The sequence below is a fragment of the Camelus dromedarius genome, chromosome 2 (genome assembly GCF_036321535.1).
Source record: "Camelus dromedarius isolate mCamDro1 chromosome 2, mCamDro1.pat, whole genome shotgun sequence".
NCBI classification, from domain to species: Eukaryota; Metazoa; Chordata; class Mammalia; order Artiodactyla; family Camelidae; genus Camelus; species Camelus dromedarius.
Window position 1 is genome coordinate 15,888,591 of NC_087437.1, and position 25,288 is coordinate 15,913,878.

Genomic DNA, 25,288 nt, shown 5'->3' on the forward strand with positions numbered 1-25,288 from the left:
CCAGGGTGCACGTCACAGCCAGTCCTAACGTTACTGAGTCCAAACTCATTCTGCTTGCCGCATGACAGGCCAATAAATTGGGAGACAAGATGTTGGGGCAAGGAATAATGACTTTATTTGGAAAGCCAGTACAGTGAGAAGATGGGGGACTAATGTCTTAGAGAACCATCTTACCCAAGTCAGAATTCAGGCTCCTTTTACACAAAAAGGGGAAGGGGTGTGATTGGTTGTTGCAGACTTCTTGGTGTCAGAATCCTTTGTTCTCCCAACTGTCCACAAAGGTGAGGTCATGATGTTCCTGTAAACTTCCAACAAGACACATGTTATTCTCAGTTCTGCAACTTTTTATCTCTATGTAAAGGGAAAAGTGTTCTACCCTTAAAGGTCAGAGCCTTAAGAATGGGCTGTCCTGTGTATTTCAGGCTCTAGGCGACATTCTTTTACAAAAGGTGCAGAACCAGCATGACTAAGCACAGGAAACAGCACAGGGTTAGAGCTGAAGGAATAGCTCTAATATGGAGTTGGATTTATTCTTCTCTATTACGCTGACACGCCCAGTTCTGCCTCAGGGACGCTCGGATTCAGGGCCCAGGGCAGGATGTAGCCCCACCCCTGCATTCTCCCCTGAGTTTGAACTTTTCGCTGCCCCAGGGGCAGGCATCCCATCTTGGGGCAGGATGGCGAGGTCGTGGATGAGCTGTTCCTCAAAGCAGGGATGGGAGCAGGAGCAGATCCTGCCCGCTCTGACAAAATCCAAATCCTGCTAGGAACACTGGGCAACTGGGGCACCCTACCCACTCCCACTCGGGACTTTATGCAAAGGTGATGGGGCGACAACTTCTCAGGTGGCCTGCATATTAAGAACTTGCCACTCTTAAAAATCACGTGATTGTTTAAAGGCTTGCATGCTTTCTCACAAGATATCGACATGATGTATGGTTAATTTTTCCCTTGATTTTTGTACACACCACCTGTCTTCTTTAAACTTCTGATCTCCTTTTCCAGGGAAAATTGTCCTTTAGGGAAACATTCAAAGTCAAATAATGCCCTTTAGAGACAGTTGCTTGGTGGCCTATCCCCAAAGCTCTTCTCGCAGGGACAGAGAGCCGGGTAGTTTCCTGATGCCCTGAGCAGTTTCTGAGCCTGTCTGCTTCATGGCAGGAGGGTCAAGCTGGCCCTTGGCCTGGGCGAGAGGGCCGATCAAGGACTTCGCTTTCATCCAAGCCCTCTCCCATCTCCCTCTGTTCTTATCCCAGACAGTTGCCTCTGATTCTGTGAACACACAGGTGACTCCCAAGTTTGTCCCTAGCCCAGATCACATATCCACCTGCCACGTCTTTCACTGGCTGCTCAATGTGGCCTGAGCAGAATTCACCCTTCTCTCCTTCCCCCACCTGCACACGTGGGCTCCAACTTAGCACATCGTGAAGGCCAGAAACCAGAGCCGTTCTTGACTTCTCCTCTCTCGTCTTCGGTCCTCAGCTCACTCGGCCCATCCTCAGGCTGCCTTCCTTGTGTCCCCAGCCACGCTGGCCTCGCCATCACAGGTCATCTCAGGACCAGGGAGCTTTTCTCCATGGTTCTCTTCACAGCTGCCGATTTCACATCTCTGTGTGTCAGTACTGGACCCATCACCACCCCTCTCCCACTTTGACCATACTGTGACCTCTGTGGTGACCAGGACTCTGTATCTTTGTTCACCATCGGAAACTCACATCGAGTTCATTACCTAACTCAGTGTGTATTTGTTGCAAGTTCCTGACTTGAGCAAGTGGATGGCAGATGGTGTCATTCCTGGAGATGGGGGACACCGGAGGAGGAGCACGCTTGGGCTGAAAGAGGCTGAGTTCAGTAGTGACCTGTTGAGTATGAGGTGCTTCTGGGGCACTCTCGGCAGGGGCGCCGTCAGCTTTTGACTCAAGGGCAGTGGAACCAGAAGGCAGCCCCACGTGATGGGAGGCAAGCCCAGGGTATGTCTGCGGTCTCCCAGGAAGAGTGTTTGGAGGGAAAAGAGGTGAGAGCTTTGGATAGGTAACTTGATCGGAGTGTCAGGGAAACAGGAGCCAGAAAGGGAGATGAGAAGTGGCCTGGGAGGTAGAGAAAACCAAGAGGCAGTCTTCTCACAGGAGCCAAGGGAGAGTGGGTGAAGGAAGAAGCGGGGGCAACAGTGACAAGTACTATTGGCGTTGACTGTTTCCACTGCGCTTGGTTACAAGGACCCTGTTGGTGACCCGTGTGGATGCTTTCAGAGGGACCAGAAAGCAGGGCTTTGAAGGGTCAGCGGGAGGTGAGGAGCTTCTAAAGGGAGGGAAGACAGCAGGGGAGCTGGAGGGAACAACAGACTGTGGGCACCTGTGCCCTTCAGGGGCTGGGATTTCTCTTCTATTGAAATGACAGAACAGAGATCAGATAGCCTCAGAGAGATGCAGGGTTGGTGACAGAAGCCCTAAAATAGAAAAGTCTTCCAGCTTCCTGACTTCCTGCCTTCTCTCTGAGGTTGGAGGCAAGTCTCAGAGAGTCAGGGTGGGGAGTTCTGGGTAGCGGGTTTGAGGCTGGTGGAAAGGGTTTGAAGACTCTCTCGCTGCTGGGGAGTTGGAGAGAGGCTGGCAGGACGTGTTTGGAAGGAACGTGGCTGGGGTAAGGGCCTAGCTGAGGTTGTAGGCTGTGACCCGTGACGGTCCTGACCTGCCGGCCTCTTTCAGGTGTGCCTGGTCGCGGTGTGGCCGCTGAGTCATCCTGAGTTATGGTTGTGCCAGAATCGCGGACTGGGAGGGTAAGGAGCTGAGGGCTTTGGCGAGAGGAGGTTGGCATCTGGCAGCGTGGCATCTGCTGACCAGAAGAGTGAAGCCAGCGAGGACCAAGCATGGTGACAAAGTCCAGGGGCCCAGCTGGAGGTCTCAGCGAGACTGGAGGAGGACCAGAGGCCGTGGCCTCGCTTCGGGGCTTGGATTTAAGACACACAGAGCACTTCTGGGTGATGGAGGAGTCTGGGGAATGGGGCCAGAGTTGGACATCTGAGAAGTCAGGAGGCTGGGTGGGTGGTCCACATTTTCCTGGGATCCAGGGTGGGAGGAGATGGGGATGCCCACCCCAGAAAGGGGGCAAAGGCAGTTCCTGCAGTCAGGGTACCATGTATGCTTAAGACAGAGAAGGATGGGCAGGTTTTGTTCTGATAGCCTGTGGGTCTCCGAGGAACTGGCTTGACCTCACCCAGAAGAGGCATGATTCTGCCAGGGGCCCAGCTGGCATTGCAGTGAACCCTATCCACAGCGCGTGCCCACAGTGAGGCGGGCTCCCCAGGGAGAGGCCGGGAGACTTCCTTTTGTGGGGTCACCGGGTTTCTTTACCACTGTACTTGAGGACTGCCCACCCACACGTAGCCCGCAAATTGTTTTCAGTTACATGGCTCGAAAGTGGATCATAATATTACATGTCAAAAACAAAGTATTTATACTCCAATGGCAAAGTGTTGCTTATAATCTAATTGTGGCTTTAATTTAAAGCCTTTAGGTTTAACCTGAATCAGAGGCCACCTGGTGAGCAGAGGGAGAAAGTAACAAATGCCAGGGAGGGGCTGAGTGCCCACCAGAGAGCATCCTGGAACCCTTGCCCATGACCCTGCTGACCCCTTGCTCCTCCCTTCCGTTACTTCTCCCAAACCCTTGCTTCCAGCATTGCTTCAAAAGGGCCCTGACCTTCACATGACAGGAGCTCTGGGCAGTGGGGTTGCTCAGAGAGGTCCCAAGGTCAACACTGAGGCGGGTGGTGCCCAGCCATGGGTAGCGCTCGGGAAGCGCTAGTCTTCGTGGCTACACAGTCCCCTCTCAGCAGGCCGCCCAGTTTCTGGATGCTGCCTGGCCCTCTCCCCCCTTTTCCTTTTCCCCTACCCTCCCTCCCTGCACCACTCTCTGTCCTTCAGGTGTCAGCTCTGTTCTTCTTCCCCAGGGAGCCCTCCTGGATGCCCACCCCCACCAGGACTTTGCGGTCGGGCCCCCTCCCAAAGCAGAGGGCTTGGTGTCAACTTCGAACCTACCATCCTTCACTTTGTGAGCTAAATCTGTGTCGATGTGTGGTTTCTCTCTGAATGGAGAATGAAGTGGCTTCCTCTCTGTCCCTGGTGCTCAGCACTGGTCCAGCAGGGGCCAAGCTCCAGTAAACGTTTCTTGGCTAAATCAGTGAGCTACTTCCCTGCATCCTCAACCCAGGGTTCTGAACTTAGGAGATGCTCAGTTTAGTTTCATGGTAGCTCAGCAAAATGTTTGCTGTAACCTCTCAAAACCCAATTGATTTTCAGTAACTTTTTAAAGAGCTTAATTAGTGATGCAAATGAAGCCACCTCTCCTGAGATGAGTATGAGGGAGGAGACCAGGACACCCCTGAGAAAGTCCCAGTTTGCTTTCAGGCAAGCCTGAGTCCCCCCGAGAATGAGGCTTATTTGACTTTCTTGTTGGAACCCCAGGCAAGTTCTTTCACTCTCCCAGAGTTTTGCCAGGGCCCACGGGCTGTTTGCACCTGGGCCGCTAATGGCCTCTGTGTCTGTGGGACACGTGACCTACCTGTAACATCTACCTGAGTTGTCTCCAAAGGGCGTTCCATGGCCTTCCAGATTCCAGCTCCGTCTGTACTGCCCTTTGGAACCCCTTGACGGCCTGTGACGTACTCTGTTTACTACTTTAATATTGGCAAATCTGCATCATGGGACATGGGGGTTGATAAAGGAAAGATGGAAAAGGAGTCTGGAGCCAAGACTGATGAGCCTTCAGGATGAGCTGTGTGTGTGTGAGCATGTGTGTGTGTATGTGTCTGTGTGTCTGTGTATATATGTGATAGTGTGTGCATTTCTGTATATGTGTACATGTGTGTATGTGTGTATATATGTATTGCATCTATATTTGATGCGTATGTGATGTGTATGTGCATATATGTGTGTGCACGTGTATATATATGTGTGTATATGAAGTTAAATAAGCTGATTTCACCTCATGCCTCTGTAGGCAGGCAGTTCTCAGAGTTCTGGAAATATCTTAAACGATGGGAGGATTATTGGACTAAGGGGAGAGCTTCCGGGGAGGCCAGCATGAAGGGAACAACACTCATGTGGGTGCCTGTGTCTGATAAATGAATTCCCCACACGAGGTGCAGGCCCATGTGAGTGGCACCCTGGGGCCTTACCGCACAGCCACTCCTTGTCCGCATGGGGACCCTCCCGACCGCCTCCCCTCTCCCTGTCTGCCAGCTCCAGCTGCCCACATCGTGGGAATTAGGACAGTGCGCTCAGGAGAGAAATCTACTTTAGTAACACCCCGTTCATTCCAAGGCCAGGCAAAATCAATTGAAATTTATCTGGTCTGATGGATGAGAGGCTTATGGAGCCCCAGTGAAGGTTTCAGGCCTTGGCATCCAAGAAGCCGGCTCCTGTTCCTGCTCTGCAGCTCCCTGGCTCTGTGGTCTCAGGCCCATCGTGCAGGCTCCTTCGGTCCCTGTTTCCGCCTCTGCTCAGTGGGGTAAAGGGTGCACACTTGCTCCACATATGAAACAGTGTTGGTAAAACGTTTTCCTGGGTTAGCTCTTAGGAAGTCTTAGCGTGGTACTAACCCTCTGAAGGCCTAGATTTTCTCTTTTCTTCCTCTGATGACTCAATCATGCTAATTAAGACAGAAAAGCCTGAGCTAAATTAGGCAAATCCAAGAGACATTTAGCTCTGGGCAAGATGATTTTGTGAATGGAGTTGTACGGGTTTTGAGTTTCTGGCCATGCCAGGGGCAGGCAGGCAGAGGAGGGTGGCTTCGTCATCCTTTCTCAGACCGGTGAGGACCTGGGGGCCTTTGACCTGGTGACATTGCTGGGAGCCATGCTTTTGTATCAGTCAGGGCTTCCTGGTGGCTCGTGACAGAAAAGCACAAGTGAATCTTAAAGGAGATATCTGGGCTCCTGTCACAGAATGATCCAGGGGCGGATGTGGCTTCATGTAGTTCCAGATCCTTAGGATCGATCTCTGTCTCTTCCCATTCCCTTTCTCCTCTCTCTACTCGCCTTGTGTTGGCTCTATTTTGAGTCTCCTCTTGGTCGTAAGAAGGCTGCAGCAGCTCCAGCCCTTACAACCTCATCCTTCCACACCCCCTAGGTAAGAGCAAACACCTCCTTCTGGTCCCCCCAGCAGAAGCCCTGGAATTAGCTCTGAATGGGCTTGACTGGCTCAACTTGACTCCCACCTTGCCCAGATTCAGTCCCTGAATCCAGGACATGCAAAGTGCTGCATGCTTGGTACTCCCAGGTCCTATGCTCCACTCTTGTGTTGTGCTGAGCCTACCAGAAACCTTGGACTGAAAACCTGGAGGGAGTCACCTCCCAGAAGGAAGTGGGATATAGGTACCAGAAAGCTGAATAGGTGCTGGGCAGGGAACACAGCCAGGCACACATCAGTCCTTACAACAGCCCCATTTTACTGGTGAGGAAACGGAGGCACAGAACCGCAGTTAAGTTGCCTCTGGGCACATAGCTAGAAAGTGCGGGTGCTCACATCTACCCTCCTGCAGCGCGCTCTCCTGCCCGCCACGCTGCATCCTCTTTCCTAGTGAGATGCTGGCCTGCCCGCTGCCGCTGGTGTCTCCAGAGGGTGGCATCTCCAGAAGGAACTTCCAGCTTGAGTTGGCAAATTCGGGCTCAGTATCTAAAAGGTCTTTTCTCGCAATTCAGGATGCGGGTGATTTCCTTTCCTGAGCTGTTACCCAGGAATTAGGACTGCTCTCTCCCCGGGAGGGGCCTTGCCTCCCAGCAGGCGGGCCTCTGACCGCCCTCCTCCCTCTCCCCTCCCCTCCCCTCCGCTCCCCTGCCCTCTCCAGGTAAACCCCTGAGATAAGTCAGAGCTCCCACCCTGGGCCTCCCACCCACTCTTTATCTTTTTCTCTCGCTACCAAAAGGCCTGTAATTAGGAAACATTAGCAGGCTCAAAACAGCTTTCATACCTGAAACATCCTCTGTAATTGCACTCAGCAGTGCTCTTCCCCGGCTATTAATGTCACTTTTATGAAGCAATGAGGAACAAAACACCCCGAAGCACTTAAAACATTTTTTTTTTAATATAATACGCGTCTTTTAGGAATGGAAGTTTAAAATCATCTGCTTGACAGAGACAGTGATAGACAAAGGTCTGGGGGCTCAGGACAGGGCCATGGCGGCGGGGCCCTGGGGAGATGGAAGGCGGTCCAGAGGGTTCGTGTGTTGCTCTGGGAAGAATGACAGCCTGGCGGGGTGGGTGGGGGCATTGGCTGAGGCTGGTGGGTCCCAGGGGAGGAGAGGTGGGCTGGGCAAGGGCACTGTTCGGCCTGGCTTCACATTTGTGGTTGCTCCTGTGTCATGGGGCTGTTGTGTGAGCTCTTTTGTGGGATGTCTGTGCCTTTGACGGAGAGATGTTTGAAATATGACAGATGACCACTGTCACTGGGCTTCCTATTAATTGTCACATTGAGTAGACTGTCAATGACTACACAGGTTGCAGAAATACACCAGGTATGACTGTGTGTTTGCTGGTTGGGGAGGGCTGTGGGTGGAGGGAGACAGAGAGTGACTGAGGGAGAGAAGACTCCCTGGCTTGCCATGTTAAAGAAATTTGGGAGTCGTGGTGGTTCACCAGAACCTTCTGCTTGGCAGATTTATTTTCTTGCTCTTGGAAATGGCTCACAGACTCATTCATCAGCAGAGCAGGAGATATTTGTGTCTGCAGAATCTGGGAGGGAACACCACAGGTCACCCAGACCCCCTTCTCCCTCTCAGAGGCAGGCTTAACCCTCATCTGGCCGGACAGACAGGTGTCTTTTCTCTAAAATCTTCCCGAGGAAGGTGGTCCCCCTGAGCCTGGAAACCATTCTGCTGGGATGTGAGTCTGGAGGACCAACTGCCTCATGACAGCTCTTCTCAGGCTGAGGTGGCCCTTGGGGCCCTGGAAGGAAGCAGGTGCCCAACACGGGCAGTGGGAGGGAGCTGAGGGGGTCCACAGGGGATCGTTGTCCTGACAGCCTGAACTCACAGCTCCTCACTGGTCTCCTTGGTGAAGGAAAGAAGTGTATTATTGGGGAGGATGGAGCATTTGAAGGGAAGCGAGGCAGAGTTAAGAGGCCTGGAAAAGATGGAGAGGAGGAGAACGGATGGAGACAGGATGGGTCAGAGTGGGCAGAAAACAGATGGTTCAGGAAGGGCTAGTCTGGCTTCAGTGGGAACAGGGCAGCACTGGGATATACCTTCAGCCTCACCTCCAGCTCAAAGTGTTAGAACCGTGTGGCCTACATCCCAAGGTTCTTCCGGTAGCATCAAGGGGCAAGCCCAGGGTTTGGAATCTAATGTGCTGGGTCTATTTCCGTTTTCCTCTACGTTCTTTAGCTTCTCTGAGCCCATCTTCTGCCCCTATCACGAGGGTAATGGAAGATGGTATTTACACAGTGGTTAGCAGCATACACTGTTTACCTTCTTTGTAAGCTCTAGAGCTCAGTCCACACCATTTGCCCTGTGACTAGTCCTGGTGGTTCCAGTGACTCTTGCTTGTGGGACTGACCTTGGGTGTGATGAGAAGGGAACTGAGGAGGGGGACCCTGAGATGCGAGGTCAGCTTTCCAGCCTCTCTGTTAGGCTGGGGCTCGTGCGTGAATGCCGTCAGAGGTGCTGTTACTGACAGTGCGATTGTTAGTAACAGTGATCACTGCTGCTGCTCCTCGTTGCTGTTAATTCGGTGCCAGCGGGGCACCAGGCACTGACATCACTTGTATCACCTCGCCGAGTTCTCACCAGGACCCCGCAAGCTGCGTGGTATTTCTCCCATCTTACAGTGCATCTTACTGGTCCCAGGCCTGTGTGACCACAGAGCTCACCCTTGTACTTCTGTCCCTGGATGAGTGTGAGAGAGGGATCCCAGAGTCACAGATTATTGAGAAACCGGAGAACAGGGGTAAAAAGAGACAAAGGTTTCCCAGTTTTCTACAAAAGGAAAGGATTGGTTTGAAAGCCCTGTGCCAGGAATTGCTTTTTAAAGCAAGCTATATGGGGAGGGGTGGGGCAGGCGCTTTGTGGAGTTTGGAGGCAGAGAGTAGCAGGTCCAGGAGGAGACTTAAGGGGGCGGCCCTGCTCCCAGAGCAGGTGAGGCCTGGCCAGGGACCCAGAGCGGGACACAGGTGGTTCCTGGGGTGGGCCAGCTCCGGGGTGATGGAGGAGCCTGTGGTCAGCTCCCGCCCCCAGGGCTTGGCAGATGCTCAGGAAATGAGGACTCCGGGGACAGGAGAGATGGGAGGGGCCTCCGTGAGCTGCTGTTTCCCGTCCAGCCGACTCCGTGCCAGTTCTGCTGAACCAGCCCCTCCTCCATTTGCGGTGCTCCTCCGCTGATAGGATAGGGGAGTGTCTAGTCATGACAGCCTCATCTCCATGCATCTGTCCCCGCTCTTCCTGGTAGAGACAGGCACATCCAGCACATTTCCTGGTGTCACAAAGGACAACTAGCTTGAAAGATGTTGGAGTCCAGATTCAGGCTTGCCTTGCTGAGTGAGAGCTGTGCCTTCAAACTGACATGGTCAGTGGTAATGGTCCATGCTTGCGTTTAGGTACAAACAGGTCACTGTGGGCAATAAGTCAGGGGTGACCCAGGTGGGCAGTGCCTCTGGTGGTGGGGGCTTGCGTGTGGCTGGCTGCATGTTCACGAGGACTGATCACATGATGCAGGTGCAGAAAAGGCTGGACTGAGTTGGTGGTATTTGGAGCAATCCAGGTGCAAGTCATGGGGCACGGTGACCCCACTGTGTGCTGTGCTGGCCTGAGCACATCTGTTACAATGGGCTTATTCTGGGAGCCGAGTTTTTAAAGGAACAATGGAGAACTTGGAGTGCGCCTAGTGGGAGGTGGTACCTGGTAGGGGTGATGCCTACTTGGGGGGTGATGCCTAGCTGGGGGGTGATGCCTAGCTGGGGGGTGATGCCTACTTGGGAGGTGATGTCTACTAGGGGGGTGATGCCTACTTGGGGGGTGATGCCTACTTGGGAGGTGATGCCTAGTTGGGGGCTGGTGCCCAGAAGGAGGGATGCCTGGTCACGATGGCCAGTGATCATGTCATTTAAAGAATGTTGGTAGACCTGGGAGCCTCACCCCAGAGACAATCTGTAGTAAAGTCCAGGCGGCAAAGGCATGAGCTCCAAGTCCTTCCCAGGCTTCCCAGGACCAAGCTCCAGCAGCCACAGTCCCAGGAAAAAGTCCCCTGAAGTGGGTCACACTACAGTGGCCACATTCCCACAGTTGGGGCGGAGACAGGATGGAGGGGGAGTGTGTCGCCTTCCCAGGCCAGATTTGATTTTCCTGCACCCTGAGAACAGGAATGATGCCAAGAGCTCTGCTAGGAAGGCCAGTCTCTTCCTCCCCCGTGGCTTGCTCCCTTGTCTCCAGGACGGCTCCAGCAGGCCACAGCCAGCCTGGCTCATGTGCAATCAAAACTCTGCACTCATGGGATGAAGAGCCCGTTTCCTCCGCCTTGGTGGAAGAATGGAAAATGCCATCAGTCTCTTCCAGGGGTAACTGCTCCCAATCAAAGGAGCCCAGGTCTGTCCGGGCAGAGCAGTACCAGGCTGGTGGAGTCGGGGGCCCGCTGCTCCCACCCCTTCCTCGTTCAACAAGGCCTTGTTGGGCAGCAGCAAGGACCACATTCAATCGACAGCTTAAGATAATCACATGTGTGAGGCACTGGGATAATGACAGCTGAATACCCTGCCACGGTTGCCATAGTGACCAGCCAAGCACTGCTTTGGTTCCCTCCTTTTTATTTTTTTTCCTTTCTTGTTTTCTGGGCCTCCTTGTTATGAGGCTGGCTGGTGGGGTGGGGGCATGAGTTTGGGAAATGGGAAAGAGGAGGGAAGCAGGAGGGGAGACCCAAGAGGGGCAGCCCATTATCCGCTCTTTAAATACCCCAGCTGGAGGTGTTTTAAATCTCAACAGAGACAGAGAGAAACAGTGTCTTAATCCTCAGCTCCCTGTGAATTATTTAAAGGGATCTTGTCAGAGGGATGAATTTGTCACTGTTTCAGTGTCAACAGCAGCAGCAGCTGTCATCAGGGCTGAGGACCCCACTCCAGGCAGGGCCTGGTACGATATGCTGCTGCCTGGTGGCGGTTGCGGTGGCCCGGGTGCTGCGGACAAGGAGCCCCTCCCGAGGCACAAGCCTGCAGTGTTTTCCCTGGCGTGCTGGCGGAGACCCGGGTGTGAAATGTGCCAGGAGGCAGAGATGCGAGCCATCTGGACCTCGGGCCGGGCAGGCTGGCCTAGCTCTACTAAGGGGGCTCCCACGGCCAGGAGCATGGGATCTCCAAGTGGAGAGGGGTGCTCACTGGCTGGAAGTAGGCAGAGCATATACCCAAGAGAGGGCACCCAGGCCAGCACCCCGGCTACCCACCCACCCACCCACGCACTCTCAGGCATGCACATGCATGCACACATATGCACACAGACGTGCATGCGTGCACACTCCGAAGATGATGCACAGGTGCGGACAGCCAGACAGGAGGGGGTCGTAGGTCATACATGTCATGGAAGGAGGGCAAGACTTTCAAGGAAAGAAAGATGCCTGGTGCTCAGAGAGGCTCAGCCCGCGTATCTGGAGGGCTGATGTCCAGAACAGCTGACTCACCGGGGTCTCTTATCCTGGTTGAAGTATTTTATGTGCCTGATCACATTTAATCCTCACGACTGTCTGGTGAGGTAGGGTTTCTGGGTATCCCTCTGGTAGAGGAGGAAACCGAGGTTCAGGGATGTTGAAAGAAAGACATGACCGTGTCACACGGCTGGGTCTGGCTGACTCCGTGGTCTGTGAATTGAACTCCTGGGCTAAGCCAGGGGTCACCACGACCTCCAGGGCTCAGGATCAGGGAGGGTGACCCCAGTGCTTCTTAATCCAAACCCTTTGTTAGTCAGCGCAAACCCCTCCTTCCAAGCAATCTGGATCTATTAGGCTTGGGGCCTTTTCTCTCACTCCCAGTTCCACACAGCATTTCTGACGTTTTTCCACCATCCAAGTTGCCAGCAGGATTTTGCAGAGACCCTTAGAGACTGCACTGGGACCCAGTGAGTATGTTTTCCCTCCTCTTTCCATGTTATCGTGTCCCTCCTCCTCCCCGGCTCTTATTCATCTCAGGGAGCAGGTGAGGAAAGACTGTAGAAAAGTTATCACTTTGGGCTTTTTGGAAGCTCTGGGCTCTCAGAAGCAGTGCCCACTCCCGGCCAGGCACCCAGCCTCTTGGCCCACGGTGTGGGCCGTGGTACCAAATAGGGGCCTCTGGTGTCCTCCCAGCCCAGCACAGCTGGGAGGTGAATTCAGCATGCTGGGAGGTGAGCTGGGGCTTGCAGCCCTCAGGGGAGCCCCTGAGCGAATGGCTGCCTTGCTTGGTCGCTGTACTAAATGGTCGATCCCTCTGGGCTTGTAGGAATTTATGCCCCGTGGACCACATTTTACATTTTAATTAGCCCTTGAGCTTGTCTAATATCGGAGGTCCTTCAGGCTTAGTTTACTGTCTCCTCATAAGCCGTGTCCTTGGGATCCAGGCCGGGCCGGTCGGTGGGATGGCTTCAGCCCAGTGTGGGCAGTCTGCTGCCGGGAAGGGTCTCTGGGCCCCTGTGGGCTCTGGGCAGTCGTGTGCTGCCCGGGGCCTCCGTGGACTTCTTGTTCGGAGAGCAGCCTGCTCTAACTGGGGGGCTGAAAGTGCGTCTTTGGGTTTCCTCTGACGGAGCAGTGCCAGGGGAGTTAGGGTCCCACGGGGCATGGTGGTGGTGACTGTTGGCAAGATAGTAGATTCCTTCAAACTAAAGTCTGTGCCCGGATATGGACAGCTGAACGGGACCAGAGCCTGTGAGCTGTGTCCGGTTTTGTCTCCTTGTGGTCTGAGTGGTGGCTGTCAGGGATTGCCTGGTTGAGAGAAGAGGTGGAGGGGGGTCCCTACTGAAACCTGCCCAGAAGAAGCCTTGGAGGTTCTGGGAGGAGCCCTGGGGAGGGGATGCCGGCTGTCTCAGTGGGTCTGCAAGGAGATCAAGTTCAGCTTTTTTTTTTTTTAATTGAAGTATAGTCAGTTTATGATGTTGTGTCAATTTCTGGTGTACAGCGTACTGTCTCAGTCATACATGTACATGCATATGTTCCTTTTCATATTCTTTTTCATTATAGATTATTATTTTTTAATGGAGGTACTGGGGATTGAACCCCTGACCTCGTGCATGCTAAGCACACGCTCTGCCACGGAGCTATACCCTCCCCCCCCCCCCCCGCTGCCCTGAGTTTAGTTTAGTCCCTATGTTCTGCTGACCCAAGGGCGGAGTTATTTATCTAAGGTGGAAAAGATGATTTTGACACTCTGATGCGTTAGCCAGAGGCGGATCCTGAGGTTCACATAACAGAGCTGCTGCCGCTGCGGATAGTAACAAGAATAATCGGTACCTAGTGAATGGTAGTTACGTGCAGGCACGGCCTGGATGATGTCTTATGTGATCTTTGAGTCCTTGTGACACCCTGCAGGGTAAACAGTATTCTGCAGATGAGGAAACCAAAGCTCAGAAAGGTGCGTGCGGTGGCAGATCTGTACTTGGCAGAGGTGGGGTCCTCCTGCCCCCGGCGACCTCTCCCGCCTCACCTCCTCCCAACTGCCCCCTGCGCTGTGCAATTTGGCAGCTACCCTGGCCTCCTGACTTTCTTGGCAACGTGCCAGGCACACTCTGGCTCCAGAGAGTTTGTTCTTGTTCCTGGAGCCTGGAATGCTCCTCTCCCATGTGCCCTTCAGTCTGATGGCTACTGAGTGTCATTCTGATCTTTGCCCAAAAGGAGACCTCTGACGACCCCACTGCCAGCTGTCACTCGTTAACCCCTTACCTGCTTCTCAGTAGTGTTTGATGCTGTCCGACTTTGTCTTACGCATTTGTTTGCATGCTCACCCTCTGGTTTGCTTTATTAGATTGTCAGGCCCTTGAGGGCAGGGACTTTGTCTCTTGGTCACTGCTGGGTCACACCAACACCTAGACTACTACTGGGGGATGTAGCAGATGCTCAATTCTTCATTTTAAAAATGAGTTACATGAGCTGGGTTTGAAACAAATCAGAATAGCCTCTTCCTAGCCTCATAGAAGCTAAAAAGCCAATTACGATGATTTCTGTCCTCATCTTAAACAGCAGCGCCCAGAGGAAGTGCCCAGTTACTATGATGCTGCGCCATCGTAGCCCTCGGGCATTCTGGGAGGGGCAGGGTCGGCCCTGGGGTTGCAGCAGTCCCGGGAAGGGCCAGCGATCAAAAGTTTTTCCAGTGCCCCCTGCTTGGAAATCTCTTCAGAGGCACAAAGTAGAACCAGCTCACTCTTAACTTCATTTTTGATCAGGCCATGTAATTTCTTAGCTTACTCCATCATCTGACTCATCAGATTGGGTTCCAGATGCCCTTTGCCTGTTTTCAAAATCCAGATCCACCCTTGGAGGAGAAAAAACGTGTTAGGGTTTCTGAAGGTTGTTCTAGAAGGTAGTGTAGATGGACCAGTGGATAGAGTTTGTGACAGTGGTTTTGAAGGAAAACTGTGTTTCACACACACACACGCACACACACACACACACACACACAGGCACTCCGGCTGTTCCCGAGCATCAGACCTGCAGGCTCAGACTCCCACAGGCAAGTCTGAGAAACTGAGATGTTGGAGGAACCTATGGGCATCTTTATCAAACATCAAAGTCCTGGTCTGAAAGCCTGAACAAGTACTTTCTAATGGGTGTCGTTATTTTCTTTATTATGTTTATCTCAAGGACAGGAGATCCACTGGCATCACTAATAATGCCCTTTCAAAGGCGGTTCATGTTCTGCTGGTTGTGCAAGGCTTCTTTCTTTGTCTTCTCCCAGGGACAAGTTAGCCTGGTGGCACCTGCTGTAAGTCCCCAGCTAAGACCCAGGGACTGAGGAGGCAGAAAAGTTAAGGAGCAGACCAGGACCTTGCTCATTCCTTCAGTCTGTCACTGTTTATTGAGGGCTAGGTACTGGGAATATCAGGAGGTCCCCAACACAGCCTAGCCCCCTAAGAGGCAAATCTGGGGGGAGAAGGATTTGGGACACTGCAGCAGGACTGCAGAGAGCAAGATGGTAATTTCCAGGAAGGGGTCAGGAGGTGTCCCGCCAGCAGCTGGATAAATAAGTCTGGGCATCTTAGGGAGGTCTGGAATGTACCCCATGGTGGTTGCAGCCTTGTGTGTGGCTGAGATCACCCAGATAAAAAGTGAGAGGAGAGGGGGGTGAGGGTGGAGCCCTGAGAAACCTGTGGATTTCACGGGTCCCAGACATCACTGAATAAAAACGTGGTCACATAATACCCACATTGCAAAGCTAAATGCGTGGAGTTATTTCTCTGTTGACATGAACTAATAAATTAGTCAAAACCCAATTCCCTGTCCTCAAGGAGCTCACAGCCTGGCAGTGGAAACAAAGCAATTAACGAATAGTTTGAAACAGTGTATTATCAAATGCTAAATTGTGTGGAATGAGCTCAATCATGCTTTGAGCATCCGGGAAAGTGGTAGCTGAAAATTAACTGGGAAGATGTCATGGAGGAAATAAAACCTGAGCCCTGTGAAAGGAAGGGGCTGTGAAGAGAGCTGAGCTCTGCCACCCATCAGCTGCCTGACTCCAGGTCACTATTGAATGTCTCTGGGCCTCAGCGTGCCCGTTTGTCAACAAAAGATCTTGGTCGACACAACTCACTGTGGCTTCCAGCCAGATTATTGTTCTCTGGTTCCGTGTCTTAGAGGAGTTGAGTTGGGAGGATGAGGAGGTGGAAGAAAGGCATCTGGACATCATGGGGCAGAAATGGGTACCATCCCTGTGTGACGTGAGAGGACATGGTCTTGGCTTGAGCCCTGGCCATCTCTTGCCTGGTCTGCTCTCATTTCTTCTGACCAAACAGCAAGCCAGGGCATTAGTCCAGGCGTGAGGTCATGCCAATACCAGTGCGTGGCTGTGGAATGCAGGAAAGAGACCAGATAGGAACATTTTTCTGGAAGAAGGGGCAAATTGTGGTGACAAATTGGGGACGAAGTTGCCAGGGGCATACTGTTTGTGGATAAGAGAAATTGGGCCAGCATTGTTGGGTGTTGAGGTGTAGGCTGGAAACAGATAACAGATAACAAGGAGTGGTTTTCAAAAAAAGCTATATTGAGGCACAAGTTGCATGTCATAAAATGTACTCATTTTAAGTGCACAATCCAATGATTTTTAGTAAGTTGACAGAGTTGTGGAATCATCACCACCAACCCATTTTAGAACATTTCCATCACCCGCCCCCAATTCATCATGTCCATTTGTAGTCACTCCCATTTCCAATACCGGGCTCAGGGAAATACAAACACTCTTCTGTCTGTAGATTTGCCTTTTCTGGACATTCCATGTCGGTGAACCATACAATATTTGATCTTTTGTGTTTGGCTTCTTTCACTGGGCGTCATGTTTTAGAGGTTCATCCATGTTGTTGCATGTACCAGGAATTCCTTCTCTTTTATTTCCAAATATTATTCCCTCATATGGCTACATCAAATCATTATGTCATGTTTTTCAACAGCTGCACATATTGTTTATGTGCTCGCTGGTTGGTGGACATTAGCACAGGGTTCTAGTTGTCATATTCAGGTCCAGTGCAGAGCTCCAAGGAGTGCAGCCTACACCCAGACTGAGGATGGATCCCAGTTGCTGAGTCAAAGGGTGTATGAGGTTCTAATTTTGATAAATAACACCAACTTTTCCGTAAAGTTTGTACCAGTTTGCTCTTCATCCAGCTATGTATCAGAATGTTTATCCCCCACACCCTCTCCGACACAGTGTGTTATCAAATTTTTGTCTAATGAAAAAAAATAAAAAAGTGTCACAATGCGTCTGATGACCCTTTCAATTATAATGAGTGAAGTTTAGCATCTTTTCATATCTTTACACACTATATCTGTTTCTTTTTATTAAACAGTTTGTTAACATTCTTTGCCCATTTTTCTATTTTATCATTGATGGATAGATCTTCTTTATAAATGAAGGGAAATTAACACTTTGTGATAACTTGCAAGTGGTCTTTTTCCCAGCATTCTTTCTTTTCTTTCTTTTTTCCTTTTGATTTTACTTAGTGGCTGTTTCTGTCTTGCCAATTAAGAAATATTGGATGGCGCTGAATTGATCAATCTGTTCTTTTATGGCTTTTGAGTTTCATGTCATAATTACTATACATACATTGTCTCCATGGTTTCTTTTAGTATTTTTATGGTTTCATTTTTAATGTTTAAATCTTTGATTCACTGGGAATTTATTCTGGAGTAAAGAAGGAAGAATGGATGCAAAGTTATGTTTATCTCCAGATGGCTATTCAGCTATTACAACAATTAAAAAAAAGAGATTCACCTTTTCCTCCCTGATTTGAGTGGCATTATTTTAAATGTGGAGAGAAACTATTGATTTGACATCTAAAAGGTGCCACCAGTTATACTGAGACCAGTAGGCTTGGGAGTGCCCTCTTCTCTGCATTCTTACTGAGATTGGATATTTTATCTTTTTCATTTTTTGCCAATCTGATAAGCAAATCATAGCGTTTCGTTGTTTTAATGGGAGGTGATAATTACAGGAAGGAACACAGGTGGCAGTGTGTCAAATGCCCAGAAGTAGAGGCTGAGAAGCTGCCACTGAACAGAGACCTTTAGGAAAAGGGCTTTGGGGTGGGCAGTGAGGGCACCTCGTGGGGACTGGAGCCAGCTCAGGTCTTGGTAAAAGAAATTGGGTCTGAACAGCAAAGGTGTGGTATATCCAACATTGGTGAAACTCCCCTTTTTCAAGGATCTTGGAAGTGGTGTCCTTGGGAACATGGGATACCTCAAAGCGTGGTTGGGGAGGCAGGACAGATGCATAGAAAAGTGTTAAGGGGACACGTGGCCCCTTGAGTCTGGTTACACCAGCCTCTCTCTGTCCCCCACCCTCTACTTAGCTTATTGAGGGCCTTGAGATTCTACACCAAGATATATTTTCAGTTTCCACCGGTCTGGTCCACCCCACCATCATCTCTCACCTGGACCACAACAATGACATCCAGTTGACCCACTCATGCACTTATCCAACCCAGTACTCTACTTTGCATCTGAGAAATCTTTTAAAAACTCAGCTCTGATCACCTGTATTTGTCTCCCTAAAACTCATTAATGCCTTCTAGTTATCCTCAGGATGAAGTTTAAAGTTCTCAACCAGACTCATCCTCTCCCCAGTCTTCTTCTGGCCACCTCTGGCTTTTTATGACTCTTCATCACTCCACGGTGTCAGGCCACTTTTCTCCACCCCAGGGCCTTTGCACTTGCTGTTTCAGGCTGGATGCTCTGCGCCTCTCTGCCCACAGCAGATGCACACTTCTCCTAGCTAATTTCTACCCACTCATCCCTCTCAGCTTGGAGGGTCTTATCTGACACACTTCTGTATATCAGGTGCACCCGCCTCCTTGGCATCATGAAATTTTCCCTCACAGCAGTTAGCACAATTGTAATAATTTAGTTAATTTAATTACTGTTTGTCTAATTTCTGTTTCTCTCACTGATTATCAGCTTCATAGTGCTGCATCCCCTGTGGCTAATGGAATGCCTGGCAAAAGTTGGCATTCAGTAAATATCTTATTTTTCCCTGATGGATGAATGAGGTAAAACTATAAAACGATGATGCTGATTCCAAGTGTCGTAAACAAATCTTCATGTCTGTCCCTTCCCACTGGAAGGCTATTCCACCCTCATCTCGATTTACCCAAATCTTCTCTTTCTTCAAGTCCCCTAATCCTAGTAGCCACTTGCTCAGAGAGCATCTGAACCTCCTCTAGCCCACTCTGATTGTCATCTTTCTAGCCCCTCCTGCACCTGCTGGCAGGAGAAGGAGAGAAGGAAAGAAAGAGACTCCACGATGGCCTTTTCCCAAACAGCGGGGAGTTACTTTCCTTTCTCTCAGTTTCTCTCCACTCTTCCCCGTGGAACATACAGCTGTATTCTACCTAATTTGCTTTGATCGCTCCCTTAGGAACTGTCATGGAATCAATTAGATCTGTAGAATTTTATGACTTGAGGTCACTCAGTATGATTCCTCATTTTACAGATGAGAAAACTGAGGCCCAGGAAGGTTAATGTTTGAAACAATTACCCCTGTTGGGTTTTATAAGACCAATCAGTGTCATTTTCTAAGATAAATGTCCTCAATATCCCAGCTCCGCAAGAGTGTAAATCCTCGTTCTGTCTATTAAAAGACACACTGGCGGTGACAGTTTCAGTGCTGTGGTGGGCCCCCAGGGGTGGGCTTCCTGTCTTGCTCCCACACAGCAGAGCTGCATTAGTTTTGAGGGAGTCCAGGTCCCCGCCCTAAATGGGGTCACGGGTTTCACTTGTGCCTTGACAAAGGAGCCCGACGTTCCTGCTGAGACCTTATACATCCCAATGAAACGATGGATCGTGAGACGGGCTGTGTTTAAACAATTGCAGAGCAGCAAAAGAAGCCTGTCCTTCCCTCAAAAGTCATGTAGGGTCAACTGGGAAAAATGTGATTTCAAAATAGCCCTGGGAAGGGAGAGAGGCCTGAAACTTTGAACTAAAACAACTGTCAGCGATGACTTCTCCCTAATGTATTTGCTTTCTGGTTCCAAAAACCCAGGCAAGCAGAACATCACTTTAAGCAACATTTAAATAGAACATAACATCATCTCAGGAAGGAATAAAAAGTGGTTCCTCCACATCGAGAGGAATTAAGCAAAGTCCAGGTGAGGTGGGCCGTGTGCAGGGATCCTGGAAGAAGTCCATCAAGTGCTCCAGACTGGGGAGGGAACTGGCTCTCCTGAGAGTGCTGGGAGGGGCTGGGGGTTAAGGGCCATAGATAGGCTGCAGCTTAGGAGTCTAGTGAGGGGACCCGGAGCAGAAGTGGCCATGAGGTGACTGTACAGGCCTGGCTGGGCAGGGCCACCTCTGCATGCACCCATCTTTCATTTCCTCTGCACCATGCCTGGTCTTTGGAAGCCCCGGTACAAGTTTGAAGGACAGCCTTGCCTCCTCCCTCTTGCTCCTCCAGAAGGTTCATTCTGTGCAGGAAGACACAACAGTATATTTCCCATGCACACATGATTAGCTTTCAGCTGTTTTAATGAAGAATTCTAATTTGTCTATTTCAACTCCACACTGTGAATAATAAGCCATCAGCACAATATTTAAAGAAATGGTACTGTTTGATTTCTTTTGTCATCCCTTGTAAATCGTCAAGGATCTTAAGCTGTTTTCATGTTAGGAAGTTGAATTTCTTCTGCTCTTTATTTAATTCTTTAGCAAACACATTGGAACCTCCTGGGAGTACCCCCGGGTCTTGAGGTCAGGGTCCTGAGAGCTCCCCAAGATGGGCAGCTGCTTCCTCTCCCAGCACAAGGAAGAAAGAATGATGCAGGAACTCTTCTTTGGTCCCTGCTCAGAGTGGCTCAGTTAAGGAAGCTGTGTCTTTTATGGGCCCCCTCCCCTTATTGCCGGTTACTGAAATAAGTTATGAGGTGAATTTCTTTGGCCATTCAAAGCACTTGTTTCTATCTCCTCTCTTCCTCGGCTCCTCTTATGGCCACGTGACCAGGGGTGAGTTGAATGATGTCTTTTCACCTGTAAATTGGGGTTGATAGTATCTAGTTCCACGGGGAACTGTCGGGAAGATTGAGAGCGATCACTTAATAAATACATTGTGCCTCCTCTTCTTCCAGTCTACAGGACTGCTGAAAATGAGAGCTCTCTTTTCCAACATGAGTCACAATTGTCTCTGCCTTTTTAAGAAGCTTTCCTTACTCCCTAAGTAACACGGTCCAACATTCTCTTCCATCACATCTTTGCTTGAAATTTGCACACAGTGAAGCTTAATTTGCTTCCTTCAGAATCTCTCTTAGCTACCTCTACTCTTACCAGTTTCACAGTCTAGCTCTTTCAAAGAGATGGATGAAACAAAAGTTTATGTGAATCTAAGTTTGTTGAACACTTATGAAAAGCTTTATATTCATATGCTTTTCAGAGATATAAAGGAGTTTCACCACAATAAAGCAATTAGGTTCAGAAAGGAGGATTTCCAAGGTGGGGGTGTCATGTCCAAGGTGGGGGTGGTCAGACCCCTAATCCACAGACTGACTGTTGCGAGTAGAGTCTATGGCATTGAGGATGAAATTCCCTGCCGTCATGCAGGGCTAGGAGCTGCAGGTTGTCCCTGTGGTTGTAATGAGCCATTGTCACAACATGAGAGTTGTAGGCTGGATACAGGGAGGTTTTCTAGGGTGAAGTGTGTTATATTTTGGGATAGGTGACAGAGAAATCTTCTGAAGTCTGCATATAAGGAGATCTTTAGAAAGAAATGAGGATTAGGTGTGTTCATTTCTCAAGTCAAGCGGCTGGACTGGTGAGCTCATAAGGCCCCCTCCAGCTCCAGGCTTCTCCTCTGCTCTGCCAGTCCCGTCTTCTTACTCTCTATTTTGTGTTTTTCATGTGTGTGCCTGTGGCCTGCTTGGTCCAGTGGGAAGAAGTGAGCGGCTACGATGAAAACCTGAACACCATCCGCACCTACCAGGTGTGCAATGTTTTCGAGCCCAACCAGAACAACTGGCTGCTTACCACCTTCATCAACCGGCGGGGGGCCCACCGCATCTACACGGAGATGCGCTTCACGGTGAGAGACTGCAGCAGCCTCCCCAACGTCCCAGGCTCCTGCAAGGAGACCTTCAACTTGTACTACTACGAGACCGACTCCGTCATTGCCACCAAGAAGTCGGCCTTCTGGTCAGAGGCCCCCTACCTCAAAGTGGACACCATCGCTGCAGACGAGAGCTTCTCCCAGGTGGACTTCGGGGGCAGGTTGATGAAGGTCAACACCGAGGTCAGGAGCTTCGGGCCTCTTACACGGAATGGTTTTTACCTCGCTTTCCAGGATTATGGAGCCTGTATGTCTCTCCTTTCTGTCCGTGTCTTCTTCAAAAAGTGTCCCAGCATCGTGCAGAATTTTGCAGTGTTCCCAGAGACCATGACTGGGGCAGAGAGCACATCTCTGGTGATTGCTCGGGGCACGTGCATCCCCAATGCGGAGGAAGTGGACGTACCCATCAAACTCTACTGCAACGGGGACGGGGAGTGGATGGTGCCCATCGGGCGCTGCACCTGCAGACCTGGTTACGAGGCCGAGAACAGCGTGGCCTGCAAGGGTAAGCCCTGGGGCTCCTGGGCCTCTTCTTCCTGCCCCCCTGGGCCAGGGCCAGGCCTGCAAAGGTCCCCACCTCCAGTTCTGGATCCTGAGGGGACAGGAGAGCTTAACGGCTCCTGCCAGAGCTCTAGGCAACCTCTTCTCCTGTAATAGGCGTGATGATTTTCCAGTTGTGTCCAAGCAGAATATCAGTTTTCATGGTTGGAGGGGAGAGATGGGGAGAATTCCAAATGGTGGATAATAACTTAATAACCATTCAGTTATATTTAGTTTTGGGGACACTGACATTTAGACTGTCCTTTTCTGTCTTTCACACCCGCACACACACACACCCTTGCATCCTGTCCAACCCCGTAGCCCCGTGCTCTGAACCATGGAGAATTTAGGTTATCATGGACAAGTCACTCAAGGGTCATTGAGAAGTGACTGAATTTGGAAAATATCTGAGTTCCTTTCAGGCCAGCTCCCCTGGCACTCAGCTTGGTTCTGAACCCATGCAGCTTATTAACTCAAAGCCCCCTGGCTTGGCTGTCCTCTTCCAGGGGCTCAGAGCCAGGCCCTGTGGCAGGGATGGGGCCTCAACTTAGTATGTCCTGGAAGGAGGGGAAGTTGCTGGAATGGGGGTGGGGCAGTACCCTGTGCTGTGTTACCTTTGCTTCTGAGCGATGCCAGCTTTGCAGTTGGGGGTGTCACATTGGATCGCCTCAGTCCAAGAGAGCACATGTCCAAAACGTGGCCATAAACATGCTGACCTGGCTCGAAACTTGGTCTTCTCTGGGAGTTAACAGAAAGGTCTAGGCGGTCCACAGCTCATCTGTTACTTGAGTACATGGAAGCTGAACATTGGGGGATCCAAAATTGGGGAGGAGAAGACAGTTTTCCTTTATTAAAATTTACTGTGGCCTTCAAAGTTTCAGATTCTTTAAAGAGCAAGTCTCCCCATATGGACCTCAGAAGTGACCACCTTGACCCTAACTCATTATTTGGCTTGCCCTCATCCTTTGGGGACAACTTGGAGGTGGGGGGAGCCGTAGTTGCTCCTTCTCCATCATGAGCTTCCTGCCAGCTGTTCCCTGTCATCATCCCCATCCTGTCTGGGTGTCAGAACATCCCTTGTGTGTCTCCTTCCCTGCTTACCTTGCTCTCCAGACACCTGCCTGGGTCGGGGCCCTCACACAGCTGTTCCGAGGCCCGCTGGGAGTGGAGAGCTGTGCCTTTGGGTCTTTATGGGATTTCTTGGTATGGTACCCGTGACGGGTGGTGGGTGATGTGGAAACAGGGGAGAGAGGCCAGATCAAGTGATGAATCAAAGCAGACAGTTTTAAAACCAGTTGGGCCTGGTTCCATAGTGCTCCTCTTTGTCCTGTTGATTGGGGGTGAGAGGGAGGTGCCCTCCCGGGCCCGTGTCTCGGTCTGAGTGGGGACCCCGGCACCAGGCTGACTTCTTAAAGGTACAACTGCAGCAGCTGCCAGGCACGCTTGCCGTAGCAGGGTGATTTCTCCAGGCTTCAAAGGGCTGCCATGCTGCACTTGCTGGCTGGGGCCCTCTCATTTTTCTCATTATTTCCTGAGCAGAACGGCAGGAACCAGAGCAAGCATTGATTGGTTCTGATTTAATTGGGACTTTGGGAACAGGCTCTCATGTCTTTGGTCTAATTGGAACTTTTCTCTTTTGTGGGGGGGCGGTTCTGCTGTCTCTGCTGCTTGTCAGTCACCTCCGGTGGTGGTCCTGGGCGGCCTGTGGGGACAAATATGTAAATGCAGCTGGTCTCTTTCCACTCGCTCGCATCTTCTCTACACAGCCGCAACCCTCTCCTGACTTGTGGTGCACGTTCCTAATCTAGAGCTCTTAGGAATGTGACTTGACTTCGCAAATGGCTTGTTGCAAACTCTTTGGAGGCTGGAGAAAATGGGGACCCCAGGGCACCATCACGTTTCCATTTCAAGGGCACAGGCAGCCACATTTTGGTGGCATTTCTGAAAGTGGAGGGTGTCAAGCCAGGCATCATCATGGGTCCTGCAGTCCAGCAGCCTGGCTGAGCTCAGTGCCCTAGAAGGGCAGAGAAGCCTCTTTTCCTCCATCTCAAGAACTTTAAGCTGCATCTTCCAAATTCTTCACCCTGGGCTCTGCTGGTAACCCAGCCTTGGTGGCTGAGCTCAACCTCCCTCCCCAGGGCTCACAGCAGTGGGCTTCCTGGGCAGGTGAAGGGGCCTAGGACATAGACAGTGATCTGGGGACGACTCTAATCCCTTTGGATTGGGATGGAGGATGGTCCCCAGGGTGTATCTTCAAGGGAAGGTGTTCAGCTCATCTTGCATGCTCATGCTGGTTGTCAGGTGGGCACTGCCGCCCTTCACAGCCATTTTGGGGTGACCTGCCTTATACAGCCAGCTTTCCTGAGGCCTGGAGTGTGAGAATGGTGGACGCAATAGAGGATTGTGGGTGAGAAGGAGCGAATCTCCATCAGCTGTCCTGGTAGGACTGGAGAAGGAAGGTGAGCTACTCTCTCCCTACACAGCCCTGAGACCAGATGCCCTGGAGCCCGGCTGGGAGAAGCCTGCGTGGTTCTGCGATTCACACAGTTATGTTGATCTGATAAAATTTTCTTTTTTGGCTGTTTGAACCTGAGCCTTTGCATGTGTCCGATCTGCAGGGTGGCAGAAAGACTATTCTTTATATTGTTTCTCTGGCTGGACAGGCTTTTCACCACGGGCAAGAATCTTACTCTGACTCTCTCCTTGAGTCTGCTAAACCCTCTTCTGTCAAAGTCATGGTGACCAGTCACTCAGTTTTGCAGAAGCATCTGGAGACCAATTAGGCAGCTTAGCCAGCAAAGAGTGGTCCTGGCCTAGAGCTGTTCCTGGTGTGAGGAGGGAGGGTGCTGAGAGGAGGGTTAGCAAGCAGAGGAAGCCGTGGGGAGATCTTGCACATCACGATGTGCGACAAGCGGCTCCCACATTTTCTAGAGGGCTCCATGGCCCAAGGCCTGTTCCGGACTCATCCTTTCTGCAGGTTGGACTGACCGAGCAGAATCACAGCAGCCTGCTCACCCTGC

The 25,288-nt window shown here is 51.0% G+C and overlaps 1 protein-coding gene across 2 annotated transcripts in view; it reads left to right on the top strand.

Moving 5' to 3' along the window:
* Positions 1 to 25,288, top strand: part of EPHB1 (EPH receptor B1) — a 408,729-nt gene that overhangs the window by 124,723 nt on the left and 258,718 nt on the right. The window contains exons 1-2 of one of the 2 annotated variants that reach the window (XM_010975520.3): positions 9,452 to 9,553; positions 21,552 to 22,233. In XM_010975520.3, coding sequence (XP_010973822.2) covers positions 9,551 to 9,553; positions 21,552 to 22,233 — 685 coding nt within the window. In that variant the 5' untranslated portion in view covers positions 9,452 to 9,550. Of the gene's footprint in view, positions 1 to 9,451; positions 9,554 to 21,551; positions 22,234 to 25,288 lie in introns of those variants that run through there. The other variant, XM_031439520.2, reaches the window with a different exon arrangement.